The 26,286-nt window shown below is 42.3% G+C and overlaps 1 protein-coding gene across 5 annotated transcripts; it reads right to left on the bottom strand.

Annotated features, from left to right (window-relative positions):
* Positions 1–1,227: 1,227 nt before the first annotated feature.
* LOC143335930 (engulfment and cell motility protein 2) lies at positions 1,228–25,228 on the bottom strand. Of its 5 annotated transcripts, none has more exons than XM_076755655.1 (23): positions 24,950–25,220; positions 18,977–19,046; positions 18,576–18,673; positions 18,175–18,215; positions 16,812–16,884; positions 16,668–16,718; positions 15,471–15,640; positions 15,205–15,304; positions 14,596–14,741; positions 13,969–14,047; positions 11,587–11,622; positions 11,136–11,186; positions 10,156–10,278; positions 9,580–9,699; positions 9,390–9,494; positions 9,194–9,302; positions 8,864–9,000; positions 7,660–7,823; positions 7,305–7,417; positions 7,103–7,210; positions 6,866–6,948; positions 6,672–6,749; positions 1,228–5,626 (listed from the first exon to the last, which is right to left on the bottom strand). In XM_076755655.1, the coding sequence occupies exons 3-23, from the start codon at positions 18,651–18,653 to the stop codon at positions 5,426–5,428; spliced, it is 2,166 nt and encodes a 721-aa protein (XP_076611770.1). In that variant the 5' UTR covers positions 18,654–18,673; positions 18,977–19,046; positions 24,950–25,220; the 3' UTR covers positions 1,228–5,425. The 5 variants fall into 5 exon arrangements, with proteins under 5 accessions (XP_076611770.1, XP_076611753.1, XP_076611787.1 ...); XM_076755638.1 differs by having other exon boundaries at positions 14,590–14,741; positions 24,950–25,089; XM_076755672.1 differs by lacking the exon at positions 11,587–11,622 and having other exon boundaries at positions 24,950–25,228.
* Between the last annotated feature and the right edge of the window lie 1,058 nt (positions 25,229–26,286).

Below are 26,286 nucleotides of genomic sequence, written 5' to 3' on the forward strand. Positions count from 1 at the left end.
ACACTTGTGCAAGCATGGCATGACAGATGAGTAACCTTAAACCAAACTCCCTACATAAAAGCCACATATTAGGGATTCATCTGCAGCCTCAGCTGTTTGCTCATCTGTGCACAGTTGCATACCGCTCCACAGTACAAATAGGTATGACAATAGCTCAGGACATCTGACACTGAGTCAGTAAACACAGGACACAGTGTGTCCCCTGCTGGATAAGACCTGGAACTGAGCAGAGGGTTAATTGGTAGGTCTATCCTCATACAATACCCACATCCCCATTTGTACATCATGTTACTGGTCACTGTAATCATTCCACTTGATTTGACTAACGTATGCTGATGATGCCTCAAAATAACTACACTAGAAGAACAATTACAGCAACCAATTACTCTGTCTGTACATGTCATGTGAGTATTGTGCTAAGAAAGATATGAAAAAATCTAATCTATTATAGGTACAAGTGTTTTTATTACCAATTTACACAATGGATATAAGCTGGCTGCACTGGAGCTTTTGTGGGTCAGAAGTGTGAAATGAGTTGTAATTCTTGGCATGTTCATCCTTTAGTTATATTTGTTGGAGCTGAAGTCACAGTCTGTGATCACAGTAAGGAACACAGGGGTCATAAGGAGCCTGTTATCACTGACTGACTGTCAGGACACTGAACACAACGTTATTCTCAGTGGTCAAACGTAAGCAACTACATTTACTCTAGTACTGAAGTTAAATACATTTTTGAAGTACTTGTACCTTACTCGACTATTTCAATTTTATTCTATTTTATACTCTGATTCCAGTACATTTCAGAGGAAAATGTGTATTTTTACTTTACATAATTAGACAGCTGAACTTACGAGTTACATATAGGTAACATTTTAAATTAGAGTTGCAATGAGGTATTTTTACGTCGTGCTGTTGCTCCCTTTACTTTAAGGCGCCCTGCAGAGTTTTATTAAATACAAATCAATACATTTAGCTCTAATGACTGTGTTGAATGCTTTCCTTCCTAATAAAACATTTGCAAAAGCTAATTTTTAAAAAACAGCCTCATATTTTCATTTATTATCTTTGAGAAACACAAATCCTGATTTTTGTATCTAAAACTCAGATTCACACTCTTGAATCACACATCTGAACATACCTTAATCTCTGTGGTTGAATGCACACAAGTTGGGTCTTTAATCAAAGACACAGACAAGGAAAACTGGTCAGTAAAACAAACTTCCAACAGTAGTTAGACTTTGTATTTATTCACACAAAACATAATACATTTTCTTCAATAAGGCAACACAATACTGTATATACATACAATGATCTATATGTATACCATATTTAGATTTTATGTTGTTATTTCTTAACTAACAACATGTCATTCTTCACTATCACTAGTAGCAAGTGTAAATAAATAGTTTAGCAAGTCATGTAAAAGAGTACCAGATGCGAAAACTTCAAGTCATACTGTTAGTACATCCAACGCAACAATCCTCGACTCACCGTGTTATTGATATATTTTAGCTGCAGTTGTGATTTTCTGAGAGCAGCTTAAGGGTTCAATGACATTTGGGAATATAAAACAACCCTCTTAGGAAGTTAAAGGTTCCCTGTAGAGTTTTCTTGCATGTTTACAGTCAGTGTTACTCACTAAAACACACTGCATGCAACACATGTATCCTTGAGGTCAAACGAATGTGTGGGGTTTCCTTCCTCATGACGCATTTGCAAAGCCATTTTTTAAAGTACTTTAAATCCTGTGCTGTTTACATCCATGTTTACTGCCTTGCAGTCTTCTTCTACCCTGCCTTTGATGGGACATTGTTATGCATCTTGGTGAGTTATCGCCACCTGCTGATCAGTGAAACCACTGGCAGGGAAGGGTATTCTGTCACTCGTGTGCATGTGCATGGGCGCCATTGTGCCCGTGCACGAGACAAACAAAATGGCAAACCTCTTAAAGAAACAACTCCATGGCACTACTACTACAAAACCTCACAGGGAACCCTTAAAATTTCCAACATCAGTTACAAATTGAACAGAAAAACTTTGTTTGAAAAAACAAAAACAAATTCCAAATATATTCCTTTTCACAAAAAGCATCAACAGTAATGCCGTTTTTTAAATTATTCCCATTAGCAATATAAGATACGTTAACACTGACATCATCATTAGGTGCTGGAGTGGGTGTCATTCCTAAACAATATGAGATGCTTGTGCTATGAAAATGTGTTTGTGACTTCAAAAAAATGTGAAGAGCAAAAACTTTTTCTTTTTTTTCAGTGTGACACGTCCACAGTAATGAGCATGTTGAATGTACAGTACAGCGCGACAGAGTGGAAATATTATGTTAGTTCGATAGCCATTCTCTTCACAGATTACGATTGTATGGTCATTTACAAAAATATACTTCTATTCTGCATTGACAAATGACAGCAATGATTAGTACTCGTTTAGAAGTTGGCAGGACGTTAAGTGACTTGAACAAAATACACAAAAATGACAGAATGGAAATAAGAAAATGACATCAAGCAGTAGTAGTACAGTGTCTATCACTGCATACAAAGGACACAATACTGTATGCTCACATGATACATGAGCAGTAGATGTTTCTGACGCCCACAGCGGTGTCACTCAGCTGGTTTTGACCTGCTGGCGTTCATTGGAGGGTCGTGCTTCTGGCACCTTAACTACAGCAGGTCAACAGAGCTGCTCTATTCACCCGTTTGCTTGTGCAGCGCGATAAGTTTGAACTCAAGCCTCAAAACTGCCGACTAATTCAAACATCAGGGCATCAAACACTCTTGGAATGTCAGGTAAGTTTATGGAAAAGAAACACCACTGTATCTGTAATCTTTCCAAACTAGGTAACACTTCATTTTAACCCAATGTAGCATTCATAAGAAGTATATAAACAAGTAATGAATGGTTTATAACACGCTACAATGTAGCTATAGCAGATATAAAGAACAAATTTAAGTGTTTATGAATGTCGAAGGACTAGTATTTGGTGGGATTTCGTGCGAATCTGCCATATTTCACCAAACACAGAGGGCGAATTGGCTTCTCTGTGATTTGGGCTTTTTTTAAAAAAAATTTTAACATCTGTTTTCTGTTAGAAAACTGAACAAGTATGAAATATGATCGGGGGTAATGATATGCTGAACAGCACTCAACAGCCGTTCTGTGAGATCAGCTATATTGTCATTTAAACTGAGTGATGACAGAGAAGTTTAGGAGCAACAAAAGGTTGTCATATCTGTTAGTGGATCTAAACGAGTTGCGAATGTGTATTTACATAATGCCAGCAAACTGGAGTAAAGTACAGGATTCACGTGGGAATGTGCTGCATAAACCACATGAGGTCCACAGGTAACACCAGTCCTGTATGAAACTGGGCTTTTGTTAACAGCTATTCCTCCTCCTATGACACATTTCATAAATGTTGAATAACTCATTATAACATAGAAGTAATCATATATCATCACACATTTTCAGTAGTTTTCAATATACCTGCAGTGTTAATCCTGCTGTACACAGTATACAGTTCATGTAAACAGTTAATAAACGTTTTATAAGACTTTATAAAATGGTTATACTGTAACTCAACATATGACTAATTGTTAACTAATGAAGATATATGATTATATATTATTATAACCATGTTATACTGTTCAAACATTGATTAACACTGGTTTATACAGCAGTTTTAAATGCTTTATAGGACAAAAACAAAAGCATTATTAAACACTTAAACATGTCTTTATATCTGCTAAAACTCTGTGTGTTAAAAGCCATTTATAGACTGCTCATACATGCTACTGTTACTCAAACTGTACAGCGAGTGTATGACTGATAAGGCAATGCAGCGGCTATGATTCAACATAAAAGGCTCCCATTACTGATGTTTTTAACGTGTCGGATGTCAGAGGCTCCGGCCCCGACGCCCATGAGCATCACGCTCATCAAATATTACTCCTTACATCTCTCAACAGAAACAACCTACACTACATCTGAAAATCTGCACACACAGACAGACACACAAATACACATTCAGAGACACATAAAGTAGGCAAGGGCGACTTGAGAAGAATCTTCACACACCATATACGAACAGGTTCAAATCAATGGGATACAGTGTTTACTCACTGTTTATCAGGCTATGAAAACATGTCTTAGTCTGTGTCAAATAATCTGAAGCAGCATGAATACTGAGTTAACAGACAGCTGACAGATATACGCTGACAGCATCATGTTTGTGCAGCTGAAATGATTGGTGTAATAACTGATTAGCTGATCCACAGACTGAAAATGTTGACAAACACTTGATTTTTTAAGTAACTTTTCTCCGTTTCCAGTTTCTCCAACATGACTATTTGCTGGTTTTCTTCATCTTCCATCATAGCAAACTGAATTTCTTTGGGTTTACATTAGTCCGACAAACAAGCTATTTAAATATATGAACTTGTGGGAAATTGTGGTATTTTTTCCACTATTTTCTGTTCACAGAAAATAATGTGCAGATTAATTAACCATGAACACAGCTGCAGTCTGAGGCTTTTGTGTCCCAGTATGATAGACATGATACCAGTAACAAACAGGGATTTTCTTCACACCTGATCTGCTTCTGCTTTACTTGTTTTTTTAATTATGCTGCTTCACTTGTTTTTCTTCACTGAATTTCAGCACATCTTCTTCTAAACTGTCTAAGCAGCATCAAGTTCGATCCCCTGTGACATCAGCTCTGCCTCCTACTGGAGTGATGCTGAGCAAAACACAAATCTCATTTCAGGCGTGTGTGAGCACACCAAAGTCTCAGCCCACTCACGCTCCTCTGTGTGACGTCTCCCTGTCCGTCCTTCATGTGGAGGGACAGACGGAACCAACACGAACACAGCTTTAAAACTGAAATGGTGGCCCTCCATCCTCTGTTGCCATGGAGACCACACGCATGTCTTAAGTGACCAATTGAGCCAAAATCTGATCGCAGTACACTCGAGTACAGACGAATTAGAAGAGTCGTGCAGCTCGTCATCCATGTTCACCATCAGGCGCAGTATTCCTTCACTTCATAGACAGGTTTACAGCTTTCAATAGCAAAGAATGGGAAATACAAATGGAGACGTTGCCTGGAGACTGCACTGATTCACTCGCTGAATCTCTACCAGCTCCACAAGCACTGCTCTGTAGTGGACCCTGACCTCTGAACTCCCTGTGGAGCTCCAGACACATTTCTCCTTCTTGACAAACAATAGAGCGTCACTAACACGGCTGGAGAGAAGTCTCCAGAGTCCTGAAAAGTAAATAAAAAATTCAAAGTAACCTTTTCTGGTGCGCACATCTGCATCTAAATTCATCAAAAGATCATCCTTGACAAACACACACATGCATAGCAAACATACACACACACACACACACACACACACACACACACATCTCAGCTGTAGTTGTAGGTGAAGTTATATGAGCTAGGCTCCTTCGGCACAGGGGGTGGGGCTTCTGGGATAGTGATGTTCTCAAGGTCGAGGAGGCGGAGCTTCATCTCCATGCTGATGAGAGTATCTAGGTCACTGCGTGTCAGGTCACTGCCCATCTCTCTGCCCAGCAGCGCACACAGGCCGTCAGTCCAGATGCAGTACTGCTCCCAAAACATCACACACGCACCCACACACATGCACACGCACAGATGACGGCTGAGAAAAGTGCGTCAGAGTTATCAATCGCAGTAGCTGTAATACATTGTGCTTTGGGATAATACTCAACAAGTTGTAGGTTAGTTTGTGGGTTTGGATGAGCAGATTCACGCAAATGTGATTTTAAAGTAAATCAGCATGTTTCTGACTGAGCAGACATTCGTCCTTTTTGTCGTGGTCACACAAATAATTCTAGCTCCAAGCTCTTTAGTTAAAGGAGCATTAATAATATTTTTGACCACTGGGGGGCAGCAAAAACAACACTGACATATTATCACCCTATAAAGTTGTTAAAGCAAACATGGGAGCAACATTTGAATTCATTTGCTCACATTTTGTACCATCTGATGAATGTAGGTCCAATTTTACCATCCAATCACCTCAGATTTGGTCTCCACCAAATCCTGAGGGGAATATCTAGCTCTTCAGCTGTTATATGCTCCAATTTAGCTTGTTGCTGACTGTCTGCATTTTGGCATCAGGCAGGTGGTGCACTGTGGGTTTAGAGCTTAGCTGCAGAAAAACGCTGTGTGCTGCAGATGGAAGCGTGGTTGATGAAAGCTACAGACAGAGAACCAAAACAGTGAAAGGACAAGGAAACCAAAACAATGAGCTGAAAGACGCTAAAATGCTCCTTTGAGTCGATCTGCAGAGTTGGGAGATAATTCTCTGTGGCCTCGTCACTACAAGCAACACCTTTCCAATTATGCATATTTGACCCATTGTCCATATAAAAACACTGAATCGTGAAGCTTTAAAGGGACAGTTAAAATCATTTTACATTATCTTCCCTCTGAGCTGTAGTGCTATTTATCTGTCTAGATCTAGACATATTTCTGAAGAAGTTAAAAGCATTGTCTCTTTCCATAAATCCTGGCCTCACACCAAAACAATCCAGCTGGATACGCAGCACTACAGGCAAGAGGAAATAAATAAAGTCTGGTTTTTGGGGTGAACTGTCCCTTGAAGCCTCACTGTTGCTGAGCTTACCTCATACTTGTTGGGTGCAACAAAATTGAGTGTCTCATCAGGGTCGTAGAGGACAGAGAAGGCTAACTCCAGCACCTCCTGAGAGAAGCAAACGGGACAAACAACACAGTGTGGCTTCACTCAGCGGCAGCAAAGAATGAAAGAACAACCGTGTGACTGGAATGACAATAAAAAACAAATGAAAGTCATATTACCTTGTTTTGCTTCAGAGCGCTCTTTTCTTTCATATGAGGGCAGTCCTTCCCAGTCACCACGGACTTGATATCAGAGACGGGGACTAAGAGGAACAGAAAAGAAACAACTTCATAATTTGAGAAGCTTATTAAGGTCAGCCTACTGACAAATGCAGCGTGGTCTGCTAGTGAATGTGTCATCATGTGTGTTATGAAATGTTTATGAGTTGGGGAAAAAAAGACTTCACTGTATCTTACTCTTGTCACTGAGTAGCTCAAAAGGCACTTCACCCTGAGGTGACTCATCAAGATCCCCGTAGTGCAGCACTTTGTGATTCAGTGAGAGTCTGCAGAACCAAAACTTCTCTAAAAAAAAAAAAAAAGAGAGAACACAATGCTTAGCTCATAATCAAGTCGCTCCTTCAGTAGAGTAAGTGATTGTATTGATAAGTGCATGTACCTTGCCTTCGGCGGTTCCCCAGTTTACGGAAGCAGCTTCCTTCACAGAGCCGGTTGAGTCGCTGTTGCTTGATGAGCTCTAAGATTTCGGGCTGAATTCTCTCCCGCAGCTCACTGCAGCACAAACACCGCATGAGCAACAGGGACTAACACACATGCAAGCAAACATGTACAATACTATACTATTTCCTATTATAGGCACAGATTTGAGATTAATTAAGCAGCAACAAACTAACTCTGCTGCTGAAAAAAGAAGAAAAGGCTGAAATCCTAAATGGCTAAGACTGTAGTACAGAATACAAATGACCAGGTTAAGACTACAACAGTACAGTCAGAGGTAGTGTAGACAGACTGACATGATAGGTGGAGACTGGAAGTCATCCTGGCTCATTCGCTCGGACTGCCGCAGACGCAAAATCTCTGAATAGTTGAGGCCTCGCAGTTTATTCTTCAGCTGGTCTAAAGACGACGGCTTCATGGCCAGAGCCCTGGTGATCTGCTCACGGACCACCTGCATCACCTGCTCAGGGGTTAAACACACACTGAATAAGTGAAGAATGGTGGAATGAGAACATACCAGACAAACTGGTAGAAACACTGCTGTCACCAGTTTTCAGATCCTCCTGCACTGGTTTTTAGTGAACCATGAACATCGTTACAGTTGTGATTCACAGAACCATTATTTCCCCATTCAGAAGCTCATTCTGCTGACAGACATCTTTCCCCATCTAAAGTCATCAATATTTAAAATATATATTAGATATTCCCAGGTATTCTGTAACCATTAATGTCTGCATGAGCAGTAACTGACCTAAATGTGATTATCCGGGAAAAGTACTTGAAATACTTGAACTGAATTGAAATAGACAACATTAGAATATGATTGCAATGTATTATTTAATAAAGCAAAAACCTTGCAGCTGTCTGCTTCAGTGGGCTGCTCAGTCACACAGCAGACGAATGCAGCAGCTGCAGTCGTTTTTAAATGTCTTTAAATGTGAGGCCTGATGTTACTCACATTCATAGTGAGGAAACTCCGCCCGGAGGGATGGTGAATGTTTGGTAATGAGGGTTACGAGCTCTAAACAACCTGCTGAAACTATTTTTCATTTAAGCTAATTAGTGCCAGCCATCATGCTAACAGCAGCCACCTTGCTAGCACCTCTGCGGGGCTGTTGTTAGGCACAGCAGTGCTTTAAGCCAAATGCTAACATGTTTAGCAGGTATAATGTGGAACATGACTTTTGGGAATTTAGTGTGACTGCTAACTGGCAGCTGAGGCTGATGGGAATGTCATTAGTTTCGCAGGTGCAGTTATAAACCAAAGTATTAATTATGACCGACAGTGGCACTAGATGAGGAAGTTAAAGGATCAGTGAAGTTATTACATTTCATCCTGAGAGGGACATGAACGTGTGCACCAAATGCCACAGCGATCAGTCCAACTGCGGTTGAGACGTTTCAGTGAAAGCCAAACATAAGAGCCTCATGGTGGAGTTAATTCATTCATATAGAGGTGAATGTGTTAAAGACAACTGTGAAAGTGCATTGATCTTGGACCTTATTGAAGTCCTCAGCTGTGGCCCTCATCTCCTTCCAGGTTTTGTTCAGCAGCTGGATGCAGACACAGAAGAACTCCTCCCATGCCCGGTCATGCGTGAAGAACATGGGGTGGTAGTCGTTGCAGCCCTCATTTGCTGCACAAAAGAAAATATTTCAATTGGAAAGTCAGTGTGAGAGGCATTTCCTCTCTCTCCATCTCTCTCTCTCTCTCACACACACACACACACTAATCTGGACTGCAGTACTGAGCATCATATCACAGCTTCTGATGACTTTTTAAGACACTGCAGAACAGCTACAGCTCTCATCAAACACAGATCTACTTACGCAATTCTCCAACCTGGAGTATCTCGCACAACATCCGAGTGAGTTCGATGGCACACCGGCCAAAGGGACATTCATGCTTGTCCTCACGGCTGCTGTTCTCCAGGACAATCTGCCATGAGTGAGAAGACATGTTAGGTGTGAAAGACTTGTCCACCTCTGTGAGATGATCGACGTCGTGCCTGAGGCCAAAACTGACCCTGATGTACGTGTCCTGGTGAACCTTGGCGAGGTACAGCATGTTGTCCAGAGCCAGCATCCCCGGAGGAGTCTGGGTGAAGTCCATGGCCGGGTTCACATGGTTCTGCATTTCAAACAGGATTTATTTATTTATACAGCTGGTTTTACAAGTGTAACAGAGGAAAGTGAGATCTGCAGAGGAGACTCACAGTGAACCCCAGCATCTTGTAGTCCTTGGTGTACATGGCCTTTCGCTTTTCCGTGCCAGTGGGGTCATTTTCTCCGTCGAAAGCGATCCGGCGCAGCTCAAAAATGATGTCTCTCTGAGCCTGAAGCAAGCCCACATGTTATTAGCATAAATAGTGACACTTTTAATTACAAGTATAGCAGCAAACAATTAAGAAAATCCCCAAAAGCTGGGTGAATCAGTGGTCAGCAGATGGTGGAAGAAGATTTTCGACAGTGATATTAGACTTTTTTTGGATTTGATCTGATTGAATCAAATATGAGGATGCATACATGAGATATTATAGCATGTTCCTGTCTGTGAAACTCTTAAACTTTTATACTGTGTGAGATACAGTAAATTCATTTTGTGTATGCAGGTGCAAAGGTCACATCTACCCTGTAAACAAACTGACAAAAACAAGGACTTCTAAGTTGCAATGAATGTACCACAGATGACTTCTTATGCTCGTTTACATGTAAAAGGCTTTTGGTGGCATTGTGGAAATACACAAGCTAATGACCTGCCATACAGATAAGTCATTAATCTACATTTTCACCTGGTCATTAGGGTCCATCTTGGTCATCATTCGTTCTTCCAAGAGGTTGAAGGTCAGTACCTGCAGCACATACAGCTGATGTGCCATTTCTGCTTTGATTGGTCGATTTCCCCTGATAACATGCTGGAAAAGACAAGCGTGAGGTTAAGAGCACAACATCTGTTTCAGTCACATCAAATCAGACTGCACACAAAACAAATCTACCCGTGAAACAAATGAAAAAAGAAAAAGCCTAATGCATTGTTCTCCTCCACTCATGGGGAACTAAAGACGGTCTGTAACCTTTGGAAAATCACCTGAAGACAGAGAGACAGCTGCCAGTGCTAACCTTGTCTGTGCATGTGATGCACAGTGCAATTACCAACTGCAACAAAAAATTAAACTAAAAATGACCACAAAAAAATAACGTGGCATCATGAAACACACTGTGAGAGTTTGACTGGTCTCGCTAACAGAACACACACTCAGAGCACACAATGCTGGGGCTGCTTCACAATGTCTCCGTGCTCCAGGAAGCAGGAGGGCAGCAGACACTTGCAGCGCGTTCAGTCAGGCACTTCCAGAAGAGTCGGTGCCAAAAGGAATCATTTTCAGAGCGGATTTTGTTCCACTTCACGGACTTCGTGCCATCTCACATTTGCTGGTTCCGTGTCACGGCTCTCTGAGTAAGTCTTTCCACTTTCTGAACTGCTGGTCTCTGGGATGAAACTTCCAGCCTCCAATGGCCGCCAACCCCAAACATAAGAGAGTCTCAAAGTCGGCTGAACATAAATATTTTGCACACAGAAAGTTTTCTGGTGTTTTGATAGCAAATAGTTTCAAGCAAAATCTATGGGAACTGCTGAAATCCTGTGTTCATGCCTGGATATTTCCCAGCCTTCTGAAAGCTTCATAGCCTGCAGAGCCGGGTGTTAACTCTGATGTGCAGCTAAAATTGCCAGAAAATACTTTGTTTTCTGCATTTGAGCCTTGATACTCACATTGAGGATGATGGATCGCAGGTGTTTCTGAGCCAAAGTGCTCGCCATCTCCTGAGGAAAAATAAAAGCTACATCAATTCAACACACAGCTCAGATGAAGGGATGATGCTTTACTGCACAGAAAGTGCACTGAAGTAACTTCACTTGACCTACACCAACTGAGAGATTTACACAAATTCTGCAATGCAACAACACTCACAAGCTACATTTCCAGCATTGGTGTAGATTACTGACTTTGTGCCCTTCACACCTTTGGTAAAACATGACAGCATGGCCTAACTCCAATCTGTGGACACAGTCTGTCTGCTGCTGCAACATGTTATGGTTCTATCTGAATTTGCATGGATGAGGCGGTGGCTTTCCATGGCACAGAAAGAGCAAGAGAGCAAAAGGAGGAGAGGGACTGTGGGGTGGAGAGGATGCTATGAGATGCTGAAGGATGTGTACTCACAGTGAGGTGCTGCTCCAGCGGGTTAGTATAGTCCTCCTACAGGTTGAAGGGAGGGAGGAGGGACGTGGGTGTAACAGCAATGGAAACAAAGAGTGCACACATGGACAATGAGATACAGGGATACATCACCAGCACAGCATGCAACGGAATAAGAACATGAAACAACACAATGTCAAATAAGGACTTTAAGGAGTCACGACACGTAGCCGCTTGAAAACCTCACATGCCCTACATGACGTAACAGACGACCACGCGTTTATTGGCTTATCCAAGTGGGTTTGAAAGGATTTCACAAGCCTAAGAACTGTGAAATTGTATCAACCCACAGAGGAAACAGGGAACCACCATTTTTGGTGTCCTGGTAGCTCGCTTAGAGGACGTGTTTATCAAGGAAACCTGATCTGCAGAAGATTTTCTTCACTGTAAAAACAGACTGTCCAATAATGAGGAAGACACACAACCCGTCTGTGATGCATAGTGTAATACATGACTATTGTTCTACTGCTACACTAAAACTTCTTGGAAAAATACAAAAAAAAACTGCACAAGTGTGAGGACAAATATCCATAAATCTGAATCTTAAACAGCGGCTGTACCCAGAGTACTACTGCAAGTGATCAGTTCAGCAGTACAGTGTGTGCTGTGTGTCCCTCTGCTGTATTTATCTCAACAGTTTGCCCTCCAGTGGTCACCAACAGCTGCTGGAAATGAATGTTGTTATATGTCATATGGCCAAAGAAAAAGAAAAAAACACAAAAAAATCACTCCACCTCATTTTCACAAAGTATTTCATCCTTCATGAAACACTTCAAAAACTGAGTGAGGACTTTTTGGAGGATTTGAGGAACTTTGAAATACAAACATTTTGCTATTTTCAGTCTGAATTTGCCCTAAATTCAATGTAACAGTGATATCTCAACATGTTACTACCTCCTCCACTGGACTTAGTTATTTTGCGATATTAAAAAATCCAGCAGCAGCACTGATGTAGCTTTTTGTTAAACACTGATCTCTGTCCTTCTTTTCCTGCATATCCTCAGCTCTCATTTCAACACCTACTGTGACTAATTCATACACCAATTGCAATGTAATGTCAGTGTGCGGCATTTTATCAGATACTGGAACAGCTGATACGCAAAAGGAAAAGAGATTCGTGTCTCATGATGCAGACTGGAGAGACAAAAAAGCAGTATTTTTTGTTTATTCTGTTGTTTCTACTGTTAATTTTCATTCTCTGTATTTTCCTCCAATTTAACTCCCGAGATATTATTTTCCAGGTGTGGTACAGAAACGCTTTTTAATAGAGCCAGGCTTTGAAGTGTTCCACTTTTCTATGGTAAAAACCTGAAAATACATGTGACACATCATTTAACTTGTGACAACTCAAAGTTCAACACGGAGAAACGTCACTGTGAACAAGACACACTCTCAGAGACACACACACACACACACACACACAGGACAGGACAGTGTATGAAACAGGATGCTGGCGCACTGTGTGAGCTGGGATAGAAGTTATCACTGCAGGGTGAGCGGAGCCCCATGAGACGCTATGACAGTGACGAGTCACATAGTGGACAGACATCCAAAGAAGCACTCACTCCTTTAGCTTCTGTGCATTTGGCCGTGCTACAAAGACATTTCAGAATCAGAACACATCCATCTGGGATGTTTCTGTCACACTCTGTGAAATCAAACTGAACTTAATGTCATATTTCAGTATATGTGGACGAATATGAATAATTTCAAGGCACATTTGTTAAATCCTGCCTACACTGCTACAATGCCAGGATTCACTCAATCATCTCAGTGGATATTTTCACACTCCCCATCATTGCACATTATGATGATATATGATACACACTACCACTGGCAGGCATCGAGTCCAATCCTCGCGATGGACAGAAATAAGCACTTTTGACTGAATTAAGCTTAGAAATAAATCCTTAATAATCAAGTCATCCTTCAGGTACAGCTGGGTGACTGGCCTACCTCGCTGAGCTATTCTGAAATGACTGCAGCAGAACAAACATGCAAACTTCAAAGGAGAGCGAGCACTATTTTGAGTGAGTGTGTCATTACAGCGATGACTGTCAGACAGAATCCACAACATGACAGCTAGCAGACAGACGTCTATTCATAGATTAGTTTAAGTAACGAACCTGCTGCTGCAGACATTAGCAGCCAGGGTGAGGCAATATCTGCAGCGCCCTGACAGCAAACAACATGCAACTATAATGAATAAATGTCTGTCTCTTAGGTACGGGCTTTTTTTAGAGTGTAATGTGGGGATGGAACATTATTAGTATTCTGGTTATGTCTATCTATTGTGTGTCCTCTTCTCTAATACAGCACACTGTGCTGTGGGTGCTGGCCACTGACCTGCCGTCTGTCCTCTGGTGCCTTCAGGAAAAGAGCATTGATGAGGGCAATGGCGTAGGTTTGGATCTCCTGGTTTGACCTGAAGGGATATCAAGCAACGCAACAACCAGTTAGAAGCATTGTGCTCCACAAGCCTCCACACAGAGTTCAAGCTCCAGGCTAACCACTACGCTACATAACAACTCATCTTACATTTATCACTACTGATTCTTGGGATGGGTTCAGGATTCTTAGACGACACTTTCTCACACCAACGGCTTTGAACAATTGCACGTACACTCGAATTGGGCTGTTAAATCTGTCAAATCCAACAATAAATTGATCTTCTCAGGCTTTGGCCTGAGAGACACAAACAGAGAGGGAGGAAAGGATTGAGAGACAGACAAGTGCATTGTTGGATTTGCTTTTTTGACAATAAGAAAAAAAATAGATTAACAGCCTCCTTGATGCGTGATTGGGGTCATCTAAGCATCCTGAACCCTTTAAACGGTGCCACAAGCCAAACACTGCAGCTAATTTCTAATATTCTACTGCTTCAGTTACCCCACAGTGCTACATTCACTAGTCTGCGCCCCCCGATATCAGAGTGCGTGAAGCCCCTGTGCATGTGTGTGTGCTCACACTTGCAGGTGCCCGATGAGCTGTCCCACGGTGATCTCCTGCGCCACTCGATGGTAGAGGCTGTGGCTGTTGAGCACCATGCTCTCGAGGATGGCGAGAGAGCGCTGCAGGATGGATACATCCACCATCGGCTGGTTTACGTAGCCTGCGATCTGAGGGAGGACAGAGGAGAAGAGCAAGAAACATGGAGATAACACAGAAGCATATAAATGGTGCATTTCTTTGTCAGTTCAACAGAAAGTTTCTGAGTGGACTCAGCAAGAGCTTATAATGAATAAAAGATTAAAATCCCACTCTGAATGAAAAGAAAGTCTATCTGTAAAAGAAACCTCAATCAAGAGTCCTCAGTCAAAAGTCACACAAAAGTTGGTGAAGAAAAGCAGTCACATACACACTGAAGGCACCCGCATAATGCAAGGAGTTGCTAGGCAACAGTACCCACTCGTTTGTGGCACGTAGGAAGACAGGAAGGTAAAGTAATTAAATAAAAGTATATGAAGACAAGAGAACTAAAAGACAGACCTTGAAATTCTGAGCAGTGAGATTTGTCCAGCGGGCTCCATCTGAAACTGTAACGTGTCAGATGAACTGTTCCTTTGTTGGAGGACGTAGTACCTGTTTGATGAAGGAGAGGGAGATGAGGTCCCAGGACACAATGCCATGATCCATGAGCTCCAGGAAGGCGGTGAGGGTGAAGGCCAGCATTTCACCGAAGCTGAAGGAAGCACAGAGCAGTTAGCAGCCTCGCTTCTGAGGCAAAGCTTCAACCTCTTCCGGCAGTGAACGCAGCATGAGCCTGTAGCTCTTACACAGATAATATTTCAGTCTGTCACCAATGCACAAAATGTCATCGCTGTGAGAAAAACTCAATCTGTGCTCACTGGGTGCCGCTCTCAACCAGACGTGCCAGTGTCCCAATGCCCTCCATATTGATGAACTCTGTGGCGAAGGTTGGGTCCGCAGACAGCTTGGCCAGCTCTTTCAGAGCCTCCAGGCGAGCGTCGATGCCGTGGGACTGGATCCTCTCCAGGAGCTGACGAGCAGCACGAGCCTGTCAGCCACAACAAAACATGACAAAGTTTTCCTCAGCCATGAATTCACTGACTTATGAAGGTCAGTCTTGTTAAGACTCATGTAACAGGGGTGCCGCGGTGGCTGAATGGTTAAGTGCACGCTGTGTTGCCGCATTTGAACTGTCGCCAGCTGCAATCGAACGCTGCATGTCTGATTTCCTGTCTGTCTCATCAGCTGTCACTATCAAATAAAGCTAAAAAATGCCCCCAAGAAATGATCTTAAAAGACTCACGTTAAAGTATGCATGAAAGGTTTGTTGTTACTATATAAAAGTGACAGTTTATCTTTTGTTGTCATCCAACAATTTGTTTTTGCATTTCAAGAACTTTTTGTTGAATTAATCTGAAGAGAAAAGGAGCACACATGAAATGATTCAAGTGACGGGAGGTGGGTCTCAATTGTCACCACAGCTTCAACTCGACATGTTAACAAAGTCTGCGTTGTACAAATTTTACCTGCCTTTGCCTGAAACATTTCAGTGTGTTTAGGTGACTGGAGGCTCCACTGTTGGGAATTTCAGCACAGAAAATAAAGTCAATGCACACCTGCATTAAATACGTTTAAAACCCAATTTGTAATAAATCTGGATTATTCCTGAAAGAACAGCCCAGTGCACAGTGCACTGAGGAGCACTTCTGGTGTTTAGGTGGTGGAGGCGTGAGGTGCACCCACAGTGCACTTGGAGGCAGGGTTTTATGAAGAAGAATATATTATCATACATTATTGTTGGGTGTGTTAGATGCCAGTATCAACCATGGCAAAGCAGCTCCTTTCATCTTTTGAAATGCAGTGCTCTCCAATTGGGTACAGACAAGAGCGTCTGAAGAGGAAACTTGGAAGACACAAAAGGTTTATGTCACGGACCTGCACAAAAGCCTGGTGTCTGACCTTTTCCAGTCCCCACAAAAAAAAAGATAATAGAAAACTGAGGGACACACCAGTTACTCATTGTAGATACAAAAAAAAAAGACAGCAGCAGGCAGGAATAAACAAAGCTGACTCACAGGTGAAATGGCTAATCGAAGGATGGTCCCGTTCTTGATTTCACCGCGGCTCTAAAAGATAATAAAGGAGGAATGTTTCTACGCATTCAACACTAATTTACAATGGCATGACCAGAAGCTTAGGAAGAAAAGCGTGAAGCCCACCTGCTCAGTGATATAAAGCTGAGGGCCATCAGCATAACGCAGAGCAAACTGCTCTGAGCCTGACAAAGACCAGCTGAGGACAGAGAGAAAAGGTCTGTTAACCAGTAAAACAGCAGTTAGACACCTAGTCAGTCAGCAGTGGGACATAATGTACGATGAACTGAAGAATGTTTTACTGCAGCTCCTCTCGTACGCAGGAACAAAATGTTGTTGAGAGTCAGATTGCTCCCTCCAGCAGTTGCATTTACAGGAGTGGCAAAAGTGAGAGATTGTGGAGGAGAGTTATTCAGTGGGCGTTAACAGCAAAGTGCAAAGAATTCTCAGTTTCAAATGGAAAAGGGAGGCAGTGGGCAGATACAGCCAGGAGGTGGACGGGTGGGATAATACTTTGCTGCATTCGTCCTTGAAGTGCGAGACAAAAGAACAGGTAAAAAAAAAAACAAAAACAAAGATGACAGCGATGGTCAAAATCACAGGTTAAAGCCCGAGAAGGAAGGACAGCAGATAAAGGCAGAAAATAATGGATGAGAATAATTATGTAAGGTATCAGCAGTCAGATCTCACCTGTGTGTATGTGTGTGGACAGGTATTATATTGTGGGGACAAATCTGTTTACAGTCATGTTGTGGGGACTCAACTTCCTTATGGGGACAAAAGTGTGTCATAAAACTGTGAAAGGACAGGGCATCAGCTGCCATTCACACATTTATTTCACTCTTACATCATTGCCATGCAAACATTTTATTTCAAGACAGATTTAAGAACCGCACACTTCACATTAGGGTAAGAACAGGTATCACACACACACACACCCATTTCTTTTTCCTGGACACGCCGTTGTCTTGCCGGGGCCCACGGGTAGCACAGCCACCTCTAAAGGTTAGCTTTTGTCACAAATAAGCAGGATAAGAGTAATGAAAAATAATGCCCAGAGGGTTTGAAGAGTAAAAACGTCTGTGCTCATTTACAGCACAGAGAGCTGGGCTGCTCTTATTCTTTCAGAGCTGTCACTGTTTCTTGCACTTGCAGATGGAGCCAACGCTGTATGAACTGCTTTATTAAAGTCAAAGAGAAAATGTTTTGTTTGTCCAAAAAAGAATTAACTTGATAATGACATGCTAACAATTGCAATGTTAGCTCATTTCTAGACTTGACCTAAATAATACTGCATTTTGTTGTCTCTGTGTTGCACTCTGATGATGACAGTAAAGTTGAATCTAATCTAATCTAATAAAACCTCCTTAGGTAAAACAGAGGAGAAGACAAACACATGCACTTTTGCCAATATTCAGTCATTTGGTAAAAGCACAGGAAGAGACAACCAAAACCAGGAAACTTTACAATGTGCAGGAGCGGTGCTTACCCGTCACACACTTCCCGTATTATTGAGGACAAAGGCCTTTTCTGCAAACAGAAAGAAAAAAAACATTGCAAACATGCAAACATTAAAGGGCTGAAGTGAAACGTAAATCATCACGATTTTTTATGTCAACAGTAAGAGCTTGTGGAAAATTAACTTTTAAAAAGCAAAATTACATTTCCTGAATCTATTATCCGTGAAATTATTCATTATGACAGTCATTAAGGTGCCTACTACTATTCAACATAACTAAAACACGTGTCAGCATTGCCTTTCACATTCAAAATGAATTCAAGCTGCAGAATCTAACAATCAAATGATTCTCTGAAGGTTTAACCACTAACAGCTCGCAGAGGCTGAGTTTATCAGAGGCGAACTGGAGATGCGTTTAAGTCACGTTTTACCTGGTCCATCTCTATAAGCTGAGCGTTGGCACCAGGCCATTCAATAGCCACCTTCACAATGTCAGCCGGGGGCGGCATGGCTGTCTTATTTCAGCACCCTGCAGAGGAAAACAGGCATCACTTTCAGCTCTGGAACAAAGTGACCTACTGGACAGTATCTGAGTCAGTAACATCAGTCGTTAAACACTTTTTACTTCACTCGAACGCTGAATTACATCTAAATACAACTCTGGAAATACATACCATTAAAATGATAAATGATTGATGACTCATTATTCGCCACTCCTGCAGTATGTCAAAATATTTGGACCCTGTCTGAGTAAAAACATCTGCGAGTTTCTGGTTTTCAGGCTTATGATCGACTAACTTCAGAATAATGTGAACTAAAGGTTATACGTCACCTAATGGGGAAGTGTTGAGGGGGTCAATCACTCTCACAGCTCTGCTGTTTAAACCACTGTGTCAGCTCCTCTGTGAACACAGAAACCCACACAGCCGTCATGTCACTGCAAAAACGAGTTTTCCTTCAAAGCCAAAAAAGCTCCACATCCCTGCATTTTGTCTCCTCTGAACTGAATCTGTCAGTGAACGGATCAATAAGCACGACTGTTTAACAAAACCACCCACCCACCCACACACATCCTGACTGGGTCGAGCCTTCTGCCTGCCAGGCTCTGGCTTTGCTGTGCTTTGCCGGCGTTGACATGTTATTATTATTGCCAATCAATATGCCAAACATCTTCACACCCCATTTGTGTTGCACCTTTCTTACACCGACCGCAGTTGCTGTGCTCCAGTCGCTGCTGCATCGCGCACAGCTTGAAGTAGTCGAGCTGTGTTTCTGCTGTGGATAAATACAAAGACACAACTTAATATGCACCACCACTCTTGTCATGGTGGGGCCTTTGCATCTGCACGGCTGAAATTATTGCACGATTTTAGTTAATTATACACATATTTGTTGGGTGATGATGAGAAATTGGAGTACTGAAATGCCAAAGATGCATTTGAGGTCATTTAGAAACAATATACTTGTCCACCTGACAGCGCTGACAGGTTTTTGTTTTTTTTTCAACTGTCGGATGTCAGCACATAACTGGTTCACAATTCTTTACCAAAGACATTCATTCTATAATGCCATGTTGGCTGTCATCAGGTTTTTTTTTTTCTGTGTGCTGACTTCATTATCAGCCTGAAAATCCAGTCTCAGTTGAGCTATGGGAGTACATGAAAGACGACAGCAGGATAATAACCACTATTTGTTATCACCGAACTTAGAAAGACAGATTTATCACAGGATCCCCCGAATTTCTTCACGTTTCGCATTTGAGTAATGAATTCATAAATAAATTGTGTGTACCATATGCCTCAAAAACTGTGCAGAGATCGGTACAAATTAAAACAAAATGGAACAGAACTGTCAGGCCATCTGCTCTCCAATGACATTTTCCTGCTAACTCTCATGCTGATCACATATTTATACTAATTCTGTTTTTACAACTGTTTCACTCACATCACTGGAAAAAAGTCACGCTCTCATTTACCCAGAAACAGTTCCTTCTTATTTCATTATACATGCTACCTCGGCTTTACTTATTAGTGCACTGGCTCTAATTGAAAGTGTTCTGTGCAACAACTGGAGCAACAGCAGGGACCGGTCTTGAGCAGCAGACAGAGATCTCTCTCTGCTCTGACATGACGTGAGCATGAAAAGCTGTCTGACAGGCTCTGCTGGTGTGGTGAAGAAGAAAAAGACACTGCTGTTCTCCAAATGGCTCCTTGCATTCTGGCTGCTTTCCGGATACAAATCACATTGCATGGCATACAGCTACTCATTCGACTTAATACTTACCAAATTGCTATGGGTGAAACAACCTGAACCAGCCTGAAACGACGCCCGTCTTCCCTCGAGATTTACCAGGATAAACTACATTTCTACACCACAGCAGCTTGAACATTTGTCTGATTCTATAAATACGTTCGCCTGTCAGGTTACACCAGCAATGGCTCTGACGTCTGACACCGCTGTCCTTTGATCACTCGTAAAATAAAGGATATTTTCCTCTCAAACACAAGTTTATTCTTTTGACATAAGAGACTCAGGCTCTGGCTCCTCGTGAAGAAAACATCTTAAAGTTGGAATAAAAATTGTAGCTGTGGTACTATGAATAATAAGCAAGTCTGAATCCTTTCAGCTCAACAACTCTGAGGTCGTCGCACTGATTTCTCCCCACAATTTGTCACAAATTAAGAGAGATTAACAGCCTGAGATCCGGTGGGACTACATATGTGATTAACATCAGCTACAGCAAATTAAGGTGGATTGTGCAAATGATACAGAATGAAAACCGCCAATTAAATTCAGATTCCGAACAGCCATCTGCACGAGAAACCGCGCCGCCTCCGCATCTTCACGCCGACTGTCAATCACGCCACAGAACATGTGATCTCCGAGTCTGCCCTGCTGGAAAAGTTTGTTCTAGTACAGAAAAAAACAAAACATGTTATGTGAATGTTTTCCACAAGTTCTGCTATTAATCTGCATCTTTGAAGCAGTGTTACAGCTTTGTTTTTATCTATGCAACACGGCTGAGCTCCTGTGGGGTCGAGCAGCATGTGCATGTTACCGTGCAGCATGTAGGACTATTGATATTTAGGGTTTATCATCGATCAATAGAATCAGAGTGTGTTTCTTTATACTACAAATATTGATAAATGTCAATATCTGCTCTGAGTGGATGAAAGTGAAAATGAAAGTTCAGGTTTGACTTTTCAACTTCTTCATGCAGTCAAACATGATGAACATCAAGTCAAGAGGTGAGACAGGTGTATTTCTTTTTCATTTTTAAGTAAGTTTTCTTATAATCCAAAAGTGTGACATCCTTCAAAGTCAGTTTTCTCTCAAAATGCTAGATTATCCTCGCCGTTTCTTCACTCTCAGGCGGAGCAGCGCCACACCTGTAGATGACCAGTTGTCACTGGGTTAACACACAACTACTGGAGAGAAGTCAGCCTGTCACACATGACCGCGATCATTTCCATTCACCTGTATAAAAACTGCTGGATGAAACTCACAGAAAAGTCACGTTTCTTTGACTACGTCTGCGTCATTTTACGCCACTCGAGGTTTGACTGGGGCTCTTTTAATGATGTCGTCTCGCTGCCGCCAACTGTTCAGCTCCAGGCGCTAAACTTGCCCTATTTGCATAATGGTGGTGGATGGAAATGCACATTACTTTGCATTTTCTTTTGCCAATTTTCTGTAAATTCAGTTAAAATTTTTGCTTATGTGGGTGGAAACCTGGCTAATGTTAGACATGTTGCAACACAGAGAAAGAGAATAAGGTGTTTTCATCAGCTGGTTGAGGAAAAAAAAAAAAACCCACAAGGTTCCAACATCAGGAAGACAAGATGGAAAAAAAAGCTTGGCTGTCTCGACCTGCTGGACGGTCCCTTATTTCAGCACATATGAGACCATACTTAAGGTGTATGTGCATTATTTAACTATTAATTTATACCGTGATAGACAAATCATTGATTGCACTTATTTGTATGACAACTAATCATCAGCTCAAATGTCATGATCGTGACAGCCCAGGGGGGAGCGTGAGGCAAATTAAAAGAGCACCACGTAATCTGGCTTTCATCTATGAGCCGGCAAGGACTCAAAACACTGTCAGGTCCCTGGTGCAGCTTACAAAGACCCACGACAGAAATTAATGAAAAACTCACATGTTGAGAGCACAGTGAGTAATGACTCATCGCTTAAACCAAAGCTTTGAGCAAAAGAATCGAGAATATAAAGCCAAATGCTTCAAGTCGAAAAGCCAGAAAGGACCTCATCTGAGCAAAAACCTGACTAGGAACATGTACATTGAAGCTATTTTGGATATAGGACAGTAAGCGTACCAAGACATGGTGCATCTCATCAAACATGGCTGCTGGGCTTTTGTTCAGCAGAGAACTAGAAAAGAAAACCTCTGCAACAGGTACAACTTCAATATGGAAAATGTACAGAATACAGGCTCACACTGAAGCCAGTGAAGGTCACACACAGCATGTGGAAAGAATGCAGAATCCCACGTTTTACGAGGAAAAGCGCAGGTGTTATAACAACATTAACAATGGCTCAGTTCAATTCAAGCGTCCCAGTGAGTCGTGACAGTGGGACAGAGAGCCAGCATGAACAAGACCAGGACCCTGAAACTGAAGCAGCTAAATGAATTCAGCCGTCACCAGTTTTAGGATTTACACCTCAGCTTTTCCTACTGTGACGACGTTGAGTCAACTCAACCCTGTGATAACAGGAAAAACGTGTAATTAATCATCAATTATAGCTCAGCTGTTTTTGGGTGTGCCACAGAGCAGCCATAAAAAATACATCCAAGTTCCTCGTGCCACACACAAGCCACCGAAATCTTCCACAAATAATATCCTGTTCCATTTAATGTCTCTATTGCTGGCTCTACATCGTGGCCTCTTAATGAAAGCTGCAGCCCCAACAACACCTTCAAATTCACTTTCATACTTATCACCGTGTACCAAAGCCTCACTGGTACATGATTAAATCCTCCAGCATCGTCTGGGTACGATGGGTTTATGGCTTACACCAAATGTTAATTAAATGATGATTCCCCACCTGACGCTTGAATCCTTTCTCTGTGAGGTCTGATGGTCATTCCCAATGAAATCAGAGGCCTTCTGTTGCTGCTCATCGGCCCTGACACCAGTCTGAACAGTCACACTCCACCACTATGCCATTTGTCAAAGCCTGACAGCCAAGAAGGGCGGTGTTTGATCCTACCCTCTCTTTTGATGAGCCCTTCTTTCACCTAAGCCACATAGCTAAAATTAGGTCTTTTCTGTCCCTGGCGGATGCAGAGACCCTGTTTCACCACTTTGTTTCATCCAGACCTGATTACAGTGGCGTTCTGTTGTCAGACCTGCTGCATGCTGCTACTAAAGGTCTTCACAGGGTTCAGGATGCTGCAGCTAGAATATCTGACCATATTAATCACATTTGAGCTTTGGCTCCTAATGACTTACAAAGACAATGTAAATAAGATCAACGCACAGTCTCTTTGCATGTGATGCAATGAGTCATCCTCTCTCAGGATACAGGGCTCCTGTCTGTCCCCACAGTTTAAAAGAAGCCATCAGGCTGCAGGTCTCCTTGCTCACATCACTGGGTCTTAAATCCAAACTGAACTCATCTTTTCCTCCAGTGGATTCAGCCTCTCTTCACCCTGTCTGTGTTTGCTTCCTTCCTCCAATCTGTGTGAATAGTGTGTTTGAGCTTTGCCTCTTGTGTACTTGTACAGTCCTATATCCAGGTCTCCATGCTGGAGAGGAGGTCACGTGGCTCAGGTCTGTCTGGCAGACATCCTTGAGGCAGATTTGTGGTATTGGCTTATCTAATTAATGTGAGTTGACTTGAATCAGTGCTAGTACAGAACAGAGAGAGTGATGGGAGCTGTTTCCTCTCCTTCACCCTGCTTTTGTTTCCTTTCCTTCCTCACAGCCCTCTCCTCTAACCGGTGGCTGTGTGACTGCTTACTGGGCTGCTGTACTGGGAGGTTTTCACTGAGACCACTTAGCAACAGTTATGTGGCTGCACGCGCTGTGGTGGTGGGGGTAGCATAGCAACAACAGCTAAGGAGCTCGAGCCTGAAAGGAAATCCCACAGTGAGTTTCATTTAAAAAGCCCCCCAGCTTCATCAGTCCCCCACCGCATACTTTTCACGGCGACCCGGATGTTTCTGACGCCATTTTACTTTCCTTATGATGTGGTTTGGGGCTCCTGTTTCGGCTCCTTAAAATAAAAGATTCCCACATGTCGGCTGTGAAACTTTTTCAGTAGCTAGTTAGCTAAAGTTCGTTGAATATGCGGAGTGGCGCCCCCTCTGGTTTTACGACGCTTCTGAGGAGTTGACTGCACAGTTAGCGGAGAAAAACAGCTATATTATGTTCTTATAAAAAGATGATTAATCAGGACAAATTTTACAGTCTTTTTTCTTGAAACGCAAAGAGTCATCCGCCTGCATGTTAGTAGATGGACGGTTTGTCGGCACGATCTGTCTCTGTTAGCTGTAATCCTACAGACGTCTGCAGTCACTGTTCACACGGTCCATAAACGCTTCACGTATCGGAAGCCTTCACCTAACTTATGAAAAGGTTTGAGGCCTTTTACAGGTGATCGATCAGGCCGGGCTGAAGCTGTGGTAACCAGAGGAGGCTCACAGACTGATGCGGCGACGGCTGCGTTTGCAGCCCTGTGATCTCTCAGCGAAATCAATCACGGCTCGTCATATTATCGATGAATTAAACGGCGGCTAACGCACACAGCGCTAAATGACACTAAACAGCAAACTCACTCGCTTTTACAGTCGACACCAGCGTTATTCCTCAAGACGCGGCTAGTGGTATTCAGTCCTCCAGCTCAGTCCCCGTCTGCTCCTCCATTGCAGTCAGTCGTGATGCTGCCTGTCTCTCGGAGGCTGCTCGGATGATGTCCTCATGCTTTCTGGTTCTGCTATGATCGGCTGAGTGATTTCACTGAAGGCTCCTTAAGGCTGCTAACGTCGATGCCCCGTGTTATTCACCCTCACACTCGGCCATCGATGATGCTCTCGGTATCCCCTCCTCTCCCTCTCCAGTGAAGCACTTTTGGAAAGGCGACACAACTCCACGCCTTGTAGGCGGGACACGATGTAAATGTCACCGTCTGCAAATGAGGCAGGCCATCATCTCGATCATCTGTGCACACTCAGGCTGACATCTTCCTCTGATGCAGGCTGCTGCTGTAGGGAAGATGCACACCACTGTGTGTGTGTGTGTGTGTGTGTGTGTGTTTCACTCATGTAGGTGCAGTAATTGGCAGTAAAGATCTTTGACAGTATGTATTACTGAGGCTTAATGAAGCTTCATACTGTACACAGGATGCATCACATATAGAAACAATTTCATTTTCTCCTATTAGTCAAGCCCAAACCAAGAAAACCCAAAGATGTGAATATTAAGTAAGATAACAGATCTAGTTTATGTGGCCTATGTTTTCTCAGATCTTGGCCGGATCACTTTTGTTTAATACTCAATGAATCGTTAATGGTCGTTTTGTGTTCACACAGGACTCCACATGTTTTTTAAGAAACAAAGTTATCTCACTGCTGTCCACTGCAAATCCTGTAAACATCTTGCACCTGTACTGGATGTCAGGGCAAATGACTGTATCTCCTAATTATCAGCTTGTTTTGCCTGACATCAGTGTGACAGCCATGACATTCCTCTTGCATTTGCAAAAAGGACATTAAAGGTTTAATCTTTAGATCCACCACTTCATTTTCCCACAATCACAATTTCTGTTACAAATTGCATTGAAATTGTTACTTTTAACACACTTTTTTCTTCTGTTCTCTAACAGACAACAATCTAATTCATAGAAAATCAAAATATAATGCTGTATAACTGGAGAGCGCCGACATTAAACATGCTGTGTGCCCTCCTACTAAAGGTTCTTTGTTACATGATACATGATTTGATTCCACCTGCCCATGACAACATTCATTCACTCACAGCTGTGGTAATTATCAGCTGATAGTTCCTTATGGGAGCAGCAGTATGAAAAAGTATGAAATACTGAGCCACTGACATACCACAGCATGTCTAAACCTTTCCTTAAGAAGCTTGTGTGATATTATGCCAAAGAAACAAG

Source organism: Chaetodon auriga, chromosome 2, assembly GCF_051107435.1.
Source record: "Chaetodon auriga isolate fChaAug3 chromosome 2, fChaAug3.hap1, whole genome shotgun sequence".
Taxonomy (NCBI): Eukaryota; Metazoa; Chordata; class Actinopteri; order Chaetodontiformes; family Chaetodontidae; genus Chaetodon; species Chaetodon auriga.